The sequence below is a fragment of the Erigeron canadensis genome, chromosome 9 (assembly GCF_010389155.1).
Source record: "Erigeron canadensis isolate Cc75 chromosome 9, C_canadensis_v1, whole genome shotgun sequence".
NCBI classification, from domain to species: domain Eukaryota; kingdom Viridiplantae; phylum Streptophyta; class Magnoliopsida; order Asterales; family Asteraceae; genus Erigeron; species Erigeron canadensis.
Genome location: NC_057769.1, coordinates 35792577 through 35802962, shown reverse-complemented (window position 1 = coordinate 35802962; position 10386 = coordinate 35792577). Strand labels below are relative to the sequence as shown.

Sequence of the window (10386 nt, the reverse complement as noted above, 5' to 3'; positions counted from 1 at the left end):
GTGGAAATAAAAGTTCACACTTTTTAGTGTGAACTTTCATAATTAATTTGTCACACGCCATTTGTCCACGGTGTGTGACAAATTAATTATGAAAGTTCACACTAAAAAGTGTGAACTTTTATTTCCACACACTTTTTTTTCAATATATTTCTACACACTAATTAAAAAGTGTGACAAAATTTTTAATTTGTTCACACTTACCTAAAAGTATGAACAAATGCAATATGATTTGTAGCGTAATCAAAACCACACTGTCATGTAAAAAAGCTGGTCCAAACATCCCCTTAATTACTCTACAAAACTTTCAATCTTTTATCATTTTGATTACAAAAGCATTCGTTTTCCCGATGATTCTATTCTAAATTTTCATTTATTTGTTGTAAATTGTCTTATCTAAATTACACGTACCATCGCCTATATAGAGATTACAAATTTGCTTATACTTAGTTTTTGAAATATTAATCTTTACAAATATTAACTCAACGTATGTAGCTAGGTTTAAATATAAGTTAAGTCAATGCCAATAGAGAAATCATCAAAGATTTTATTCCTTATTTTATTTTGAATATGAAATATATATTATGAATCATGAAAATCCATGAAATGATACACATGATAAGATTATACCTAGCAATCATATTGTTTAATATATATAAAGTACTGTATATAATACATAAAGTTGATTGCGTGAGTAAACCATCAAATAATACACAAGCAATGTCTTAAACAAATAGAGTATGTATGTATATATATGTTATCACACACAAGTTTCTCCTGCCATTGTTTAATCTTATACATCAAGTCCTTCCCTTCTTCGTATAACAAGATGAAATATGCTAAGCTTTTTATCATATCATCAGTTGTTGTTTCGGTTTTTCTTATCGTTTTGTTGCCTCGAGCAGCCAATGGGGAAGTTTTCGGAGAAACAAAAAACATGATAGATAAAGCCAACGCGAAGGGACCTTATATTGGAATTGTCATCCCCAACCTCTTTGTAATGAACCCTTTTCTGAACTATCCAGAATTCAAATCTAGTGAACCCGTAATAGATGTTGGAGGTATGTATATATATAGAATTATACATATGTTATATGTATTACGAGTATATATATTAGTATGTCCGTGTGTACGTCTTCTCTTTACCTTTAATGCTTATACTTTTTTTTATTGGCTTTATAATGTTATGACTAATGAGAATTCATAAGTTAGCAAAAGAGAAAGTACAGGATAACAGGAATATAACATGGATGAAGACCTCAAACAATGATTTATACAAAACACTTATTTGGTAATTACTTTTAACATACAAAACTCTAATTACTTTTACAATTACACTTATTTAGTAAATACTTTTCTAAAACATCACAGTTTGGTAATAAACTCTAATTAATCTATGTTGGGGCCGGGTTATTCAATTCCTTATAATTAAGGTTCATCAGATTCAAGGACGGTATGTACTAAAGGGGAGCAAGGGGGTTTAATGCTTCCTCCAAATTTAAATTTTGTCATGTATTTTTTAATTTTTTGATAAAATTTAAAAAAAATTTTATAGGTTTTTAACATTTTGCTCCTTTTAGATTTATTTTTCATAAGTTTTCTAAGTTTGCCCCCTTTGAAGTTTTTTCCTGGTACCGCTTCTGATCAGATTGCTTCTAAAGTACGTAAGTTTAGTAGGTTAAAAAACTTCCTATACGTTTACTAAGGATGTTTGCTGTGATTTTCCATATATATAATGCTAGTGTCTCATAGATGTTTGGATTAGCTTATTAAAACGAAAATGTTTAAAAGTTTAGATTTTGGTGACATACAAAATTACCATTTTACCTTTAACTAATTAACTTATACAATTACTCGTATTTCATTATCTTTTAAAGATATTCACTACTCCTTTAATTCAAATATCTTTGTGTCTGTTACCTACTCTATTTGATATCACCGTGGTCATCAACATCCGTCGTCGTCACCACATCGCAGCAACTATCATCGCCTTTGTATTGCGTGGATACCATGCTCGTATATGTATTATCAAAACCGTCTATACAAGTGGTCATGTTGGACAAGTCTTATATTTAGTTGTGTATATATTGCCTAACAGAGATATCTTTGAGAGTGTTTCAAAAATCACAAGTCTTTCAAGACCACCCTCATGCATTATGTTAGTTATGTGTCTCTAATACCTATTATAATAAGACGATGTTAAGTTTTAGTTGAAGAAAATTTTTCCCAATTATGTAAAAAAAGGATCACAAAATTCCATCGAGCATTGTATATCGTTAATTCGTTATTACTTATTCAATATTTAAATGCTCCCTGAAAAAAGAAACCAAAATGGTTTATTTCGGGAATTAAAATGTCAATGTCAACTTATTTTGGGAAAATGTCAAAGTCAACTATAAATTTCTTTCAAGTCATCTATCCTTCTGGCTTCCCGGACTCAAATAAAGTTCTCAAAGTCAAGAGGAATTTTGATCTAATATTTTAAAATTTTATCTTTTATTATATTAAAACGTGTTGTTCTAATAATTTATTGATCAATCACAGTTTTTGATTTTTTAAAGTTGATTTTTGTTTTCAATTTTGACTTTAATTTACATTTTTTTTTCAATCACAAATTTACATTTTAAATAAAAAAAATAATAGCTAATATATATCTATTAGAATAATAACTAATATTAATCCAATAAAATAATAACTGATATATATTCAATAGAATAATAACTAATATATATCTAATAATATGTTTTATCATATAAAAATAAAATTAATTAATTAAAAGTAAAGAAAATTTAATGTAAATATATTACGAGTAAGATTTTAAGAGTAATTGTACTATTATTTTTTTATTGAATTTTTTTAGTCAAAGAATAAAGCATATAAATGTAATTTTGTTTTTATAATGTTCAAATATGGCTAAGTATGTCAAAAATTATAATTTTGATGAACATATTGTAGTATTCAAATATCAATAAGCATGTCATAATAAACAATTTTGATGAATATCCTTTTTTAAAAATATTCCAATATAAAGGTTAAAGTGTTGATATATAGATCGCCAACTCCGTATTAATATACCTATAAGCACCGTGTATTAGATACGGGCCTAAAATCTAATTATTCCCCTATACTATATGGTTATTTTTCTAAATGTAATAATATAATTATATTTGGTTTCTTAACTGACAACTTTCTTTTATGTACAATAAGTATTAATCTACTAGCTCGTACATACATTGTTAGACTAAGAGGAGTAGTCCCTTAAGTAAATGTCCCTCATCCATTTATATCTTGACACGTGACACTCACCAATCATGAGGGGCATTTCCCCATTCCCTTGGGGTGGAGTAATGCCTCTGGGGCATTCCTTTTATTATTTTTATATATACATAGTTGGTTTTAAAAAAAAGATAATTAAAAGTCTGCTTTTTACCTTCTATGAGCCAAGATTCCCACAAAAGTCCAAACCTTCAGACGCGTTACAAAACCAACGGACCTCGCGAATTAAGGAAGGGGAACGCCCCGTGGGGCCTAGACCGGGCATTCCGGGCGCGTTCCGGGGCGTTCCGAACGAAAAACTAAGGGTGAGAACGGGCTACTCCGTTCAGTCTTGACCCATTTTACTCGTACGAGAAAAAAAGCATCTGATGGCAAAGGTTGTATACATAAGATGTTAACCCATTGATTATTCTTTCCAAATATAATTTCATCGTGTTAGTTGTTAATTTGATTTTGATGATTGTGCTTTTCCGTAGGAAGGAGATTTCGGTTTGGATCTATTGGCAACAAACAAGTTGTCATGGTCATGACTGGTTTGGGCATGGTACATTACCAATCTATTTAATCTTTCCAATTAGTGACATGTTTTTATGGAATTTATATTTATAGGTGTCTAAAGTTAAAATTAATTTGTCATATTTAAGTTAAATCATCCTTAAACTTGCATAGCCTAAAAAAATTTTGTAATCACAAAAATAAACCAATAACCTACACTACTTGACGCCGTCACCACCACCAATTGCTGACGCTACTGCCTCCGCCACCCCCACCCCCACCAATCGCCCGCCGTCACCACCGTCGTGTGCTGCCACCACCCATTACAGCCACCATTGCCGCCACCATTACATCGTCACCACCTCCACCACACCGCCACCATTACCGGCCACGCAGCACCTTCGTCGTCACCATTGCACCGTGGCATCGTGTAGGTACCCTTTTAGTATTGAGATAAAACCAAAAATATATTGTCAAAGCTTATAAACGGATATATAATTCTACACATATTTAGGTGTACCAATGTCAAAAAAGTGTTCGAGACATATGTGACACAATACTTACACAAGTCGTTCCCTATTTTCTCATTTTGCTTATATGAGTTGTGCACAAAGTTGTGATTATATTTGATTTTATGTCAAATTAAACAGCTTAATGCAGGAGTTACAACACAATTATTATTGAGTTTGTTTAACATAGAAGGAGTTGTGCATTATGGAATTGCTGGAAACTCAAACCCATCACTTAATATTGGGGATGTTACCATTCCTCGTTATTGGTCACACTCTGGTCTTTGGAGTTGGCAGGTAATTATAATTGTTATTTTTAACACTTGAAAGATTTACTTTTACTTAACAATCTCTTAACAAAATGTTGCAGAGGTATAGAGATGGTTTAGAAAACTCATTACCTTTTGAAGAGAACGGAGACTATACTCGAGATATCGGCAATCTGAAATTTGGAAATTATTCTACCAATCGCGAGTCTCAAAACCTATTAAACAGCATTTGGTACCAACCGGAGGAAGTTTTTCCGGTTGATGGATCACCTGAGGAGAGACAACATGCCTTTTGGATACCTGTTGATCCTCTTTATTTCGAACTTGCCAAAGATCTCGAGGTAATGTACTTAAAATACTCTTTTGACGCATAACTTAAAAGATCATGTAGCCCAAACAAAGAAATAAATTTTTTTTTTTTTATGGAATCACATAAATACTTTTAAATATATGGGAAATTTTAGATATGCTAACCACATTAAGAATATGTTATATGTATATACAATCAGAGAGTTAGAGACAGAGCCAAAATATATATCTCAAGGAGTCAAGGGGGCAAATTTAGTACATTCGTTATATGTTTTGTATGTGTTCATTATATTTACTTTTTATTTACGAGCAATTTGAAAATATACTTTTTAGTTTAAAAGAAATTAGATTATACCAAAATAGAAGGGGGCAGTTGCCCACACTGCCCTCAAGCTAACTTCGTCCTTGTATACAATATGTATAGTCGATGGCATTAGTAGGATGTGTTGATGCAACAACTTGCTTATCTACCTCTCCAAAGGTGACTACCGTAGAACGCGGAACAAGTGCTAGCATTTACCTTGACAACGCGGCCTATCGAAGCTTCATTTACTATAAATTCAATATCAGCCCGGTGGACATGGAAAGCGCCGCAGTGGCACTCGTTTGTTACCAACAAAGGGTGCCTTTCATTGTAATCAGGGCACTATCTGAGCTTGCTGGTGGTGATGAACACCCCAATAAGGCCGATACATTCTTTACCCTTGCGGCTAATAACTCTGTTAAAGTTGCAGTTGAGTTTATCAAGTTGATTCCATCTCCTAAGAAGATTTCTTCCGGCCCATTGCTAATTAGCAGCATTTAGGATGTTAATATAAAACTAAGTTACACCTGTGCTATTCTGATTTGGTGCTTATTGATTGATTTGTAATTATATATTTGATTGATTTGATTTGATGTCATATAATAAAAATAAAAAGTTCTTAGAATAAGCTAAACTGTGCCGCGCGCATTATCTGTTTTTGAGTATGCGAATGTTATTATTAAAATATTTATCTATGTATTTTATATGGGAAATATATCCGTACCACCAACGCTAATAAATTTACGACACATTACAACATTGTGAGTATAAGTTAATAAAGTACATCTGTGAGTAGAATTTATTAAAACGTGTGATGTGAATATCACTCTCCATTTTATATATTGTTGTGCCTTTTTAGGCTTTGGTAGTTTGGTCTTTTTCTTCATCTGGCTAGGCCTTCTTTCTGTTCATGCATGATGGGTTGATCGAGTTTAACCAAGTAGGACCTAGCTTACTTATATAAACATTTTTTTTATTTATTAAGGCTCAATAAGACTTTTTTGTAGAGACTGGTTCCCTAAAAGTAGAGGTGCACAGCAAAACTGGTTAATCGAACCAATTCGAAAGTTAACCTATAACCGTAACCGGTTAGTAACCGATACAGTACAAACCGGTTATAGGTTAGGAAAAACCGCCGGTTAGTAATCGATTTGCACTTTCAAAACCAAAAACCGATTCCTAATCGGTTAACCGATAACCGATTTTTATTTTTAGATATAACCGGTTAATCGATTAATTGTGGGATTGCACTTGTTATATTCTAAATTCGATATTTATACTTACCTCTGTTTAGTTTTTGTTATTAAAACATGTGTTGGTACTTGGTCGGTTTAGTTTCTGTTATTAATCCTTTCTCTTTTTGCTACTGTAAGTTTCTGGTTCATTTGCTACTATATTGTTTGGTGGAGTTTCTGGTTTGTAATGCTACTTGCTCTTTGTTACTGTAACGTTTGGTTCATTTGACCAATTCAGGTTCTAAAACATGTAAGTATTAATAATGCTTGTAATTTCTATCTTCTTTCTGTCCAATTTTGCTTGATTGCTGTCTGGTTTGCTTCAGGTTTGCACGTATCAGTTAATAAAAATTGATTTTCAGTTAACCTATACCGGTTAACCGGTTTCTATAAACCGAAATCGATTAGATCGGTTGAGGTTTTTCCATGTAATAACCGGTTATTAATCGGCATAGGTTAACCGTAATCGGTTATTTATTTTTTTTAATAAAAGCCGATTTTGATTATTAATAATAAATAATCGAACCGATTAACCGATTGTTGCACCTCTACCTAAAAGTATTTGTAAAACTTATTGGGCCTAACAGCATAATGGCTTAGGATTCCTGTATGAAAAAGAAGTCCATCTACTATATACTGTACTACTGTAGTATTCTTTTTACTTTTTTTTTTTTTTTGAATAAATTCTTTTTGATGGTGCACTACACAAAGTATTTGTAAATTCTTTTTACTTTTTTGATGGTGCACTACACAATATGGAGTTATTTACTTTTACGAGATCGAATGTCAAATATAAATTTTAATTAAATATTTAGGCTTATAAAACCAAAAATGAAAATGAAAAGATAGAATTACATATTTATGTTGTAGAATTTAACCACAAAAATGAATGTCATGAACACATTGGTCAAAGGACATACATATAGTGACATGCAGAGTTTTTATCGAAAGTAATTTACAGATGGTGAGATACATTGGTCAAACAACTTACATATATATAGTACACAAGTATTTCATAATAATTTACATTCTTTAAGATGATATTTTCCAAATATATACAATTGAACTTTGTATTGCAAATTATATTTGTTGAAAACAAACAAATGAACAAATAAGTGAAACGATGGCAAATAACACATTATAGTTACACACGAGGAATGTCGTTTTTTGATCAATCATGAGTGACGTAGATTATTCATTTTCTTAAATTGGGATATCTAAACCTTCATATTTTTGTCTAGTTATTCTATCCAAAATCTGGATCATTTCAGGCGTAAGATGATTGACTGAATCTCCAACTATGCCTTTTCTAAAGAATATTTCATTCGATAGTGTGTCCTCCCTTTCATCGTTTGCATTAGTACTCGCATTGCTTAGCTTCTCAAAACTACATAGCTCTATTATTTCTTCCACGACTCGTTTAGCTTCCTCCTCTTTTGTAAAAGGGTGACCTATGAACTTGGCCAATTTCTTTACCTCATTCTTTGGATCCTTTTTCATTTCCTCGTAGACCAAGAACAACACCGTGTCTGGTCGACCACGTCTTTCAAGACTAGCCTTCCGATATCCTACCACATTATCCCAAAAAGATCCATTTGTAATAATACCTTTACTAAAATACTCAAATGCATCTTCCAGTTTTATTGGAGTAGATTCGTTGCCTATCAACTTGTTCATAAAGTGCCAAGAAGAAATGAGCACATCTTTAGGATCTCTACATATATAAACAATCCGACAACCACAACTAATGATGGATTTGGGCAAAGAAGTATAAGGAATATGAGTGGCCATGAGGCCATTGGCGTAGGAAGGGTTGTTTAAGAACGCCTCAGACTCAATGAAAGGGACACAATCATGTGGGCAAATGGTACGCAATGGGTGGTTTGGACCAAAATTAAACTTTGTTCTGTTTGCAATAGCAAAGGCAAGGGCCTTTAGCCATGTTGTGCCGGATTTTGGATGACTTGCCAAGAAAACATCGGTTGGTTGAGCTTGGAAACCATCTTGGGATGCCATAACCGCTTCAATAGAGAAGCTGGCATTCGATTGATACCAAAAGCCTCGGTGATACCAAAAACCCTCATACTTGTACACATGAGTGTTGTTCCATGTCTTGTGCTTATGAAGGACCGAGACTCTGTCCTTATATCGCTCAATGATGATCGACATTTTTGCCTTTCGTGCTTTTTCTTCATCTTCTGTGGCAATTGCTATGGGTGAATAGAAGGCAATAGGTGACAACATAATGAAATGATGAGAATCAAAAAAGCTTTATTTGTGTAATTGTGTTCAATGTATATATATTTTTTAGCTTTGCAAGTCATTGACTAATTATATTTGAAAATTTTTTTGTAACTACCTTTACTTATTTAAATTTAATATTTCTTCTATACATTACAAATAACGAATATTCCGTCAAAACTTGTGTTAGGTGTTGGGCTACTTGCACGACAAATTATTAGAAGTTTATTTGTATGTTAAGTCATAATACACGCGCATAGCAACTAGATATATATTAAATATTTTTTGTTGGTAATGTTCAATGATATTTTTTTTTCTTGAACATAAGTATTTGTCTATTAAAAGCCACTTGAAAAGGTATCAACCAATAAAATAAGAGTTACGTCAAGAGAAGAGAGGTTTTAAATCCACTCGTCTCATTGTGTACATACAGTGTTTCACAATTGCCATTTTGCGTCTCTAGCCATCACCTTGTAGTAGTCATATGGAACAACATAAGTTGCACTAATGCTTTCCATTTCGTACTTGAGAATCATTAGCTCGAGCCGCACCCACAAGTCAAGTCCCCAACGCGTTAGATACTTGCCAATCTCTCTCCATAAAGGCAAAGCTATTGTCGTCGACCACCATATGAGCGTTATCATCACCATCCATGGTCTATACATCACAATCAATTCTCTCACTATCTTAGATATCCCCATCATCATATTTTTCTTATAGAATTTAAGTATTCTAGTGGTTGGTTAAATTAGTATTAATTAATTAAAGACAAAATAGGAAGAATGCTGGAGTAGAAATTTCATATTAATTGAAGTAATGAGCATAAATCTCATTCTTGATATTGTAATAAAATTACCAATGATACAACATATTACAGAATTTTTAGCTAACCATATATATGTAATTGAATAATTACTAGCGAGTAAACATGTTCTTATTGTGTTCCTGTTATGCGCTGATACTTCGGTCACATAGAAAGAGTGCAACATGAAAAAATAATGAGGTAATTAAAGATTGCGATTTAGTATTGGTAACATATCAAACTAGCTAGCTAGTAAATAAATAAATAGCTAAATAAACAAGCTGAACTAATTTTTACCCTATATCTAACCCGTGTGATTCATACGATTTACACATGTAGGCTATAAATGAGGTCTAGTTTCTCTAAATGGGTTACATTCTCATACAAAATTGAAAAGCAAGTAATTTTACCGTAATATGATAGATGATTAGATTTAGATCCGCATATCATACACATTGTTGTAATTAAGTCATTAACAACAGTCTCATAAAAAAAAAAGTTCATGTAGAATGGATTTAAAAGAAAATAACATATAAAAGAACTTTTATAGAAAAACATGCAGACGAAAGAACTACTTTATTTAAAAAAATTATTCAAAATAAAATATAAAACAAAAAATAACAGGCTGACGCCCAAATAAAAAAGATTTTATGAATAAGAAATAATATAGAGAGGAATCAGAGGATTATGCCACAAAAGATATAGTGTGGGCCGAGTGTTGGCCGTTGGGCTAGTCTGTTAAATGCTGTTTGTCTCAGAACATGGTGCGTATAGATAAAATCCGTAAGCTACTTGTCAAATATACATATCTAGCCCAGTTTGTATGATAATTATCAAAAATACATATCCTAAGCCCAAATAAAATTAATCTGGGAGGCGGATATAGCTCGCAAAATATGATAGGTTACTTATTCGGTTATTCCATTGATAATTCTTATGATTATTTTCA

At 32.2% G+C, this 10386-nt stretch overlaps 2 protein-coding genes across 2 annotated transcripts; one reads left to right on the top strand and one right to left on the bottom strand.

The window, feature by feature from the left end:
- Nucleotides 1–826: 826 nt before the first annotated feature.
- LOC122583720 (bark storage protein A-like) lies at nucleotides 827–5660 on the top strand. The gene is made up of 5 exons (XM_043756096.1): nucleotides 827–1058; nucleotides 3750–3817; nucleotides 4419–4574; nucleotides 4648–4887; nucleotides 5280–5660. Exons 1-5 carry the CDS (start codon nucleotides 827–829, stop codon nucleotides 5658–5660), a joined length of 1077 nt encoding a protein of 358 aa, XP_043612031.1.
- Nucleotides 5661–7597: 1937 nt separating this feature from the next.
- LOC122583719 (flavonol 3-sulfotransferase-like) lies at nucleotides 7598–8638 on the bottom strand. The gene has a single exon (XM_043756095.1). The coding sequence runs from the start codon at nucleotides 8636–8638 to the stop codon at nucleotides 7598–7600; it is 1041 nt and encodes a 346-aa protein (XP_043612030.1).
- Nucleotides 8639–10386: the final 1748 nt, after the last annotated feature.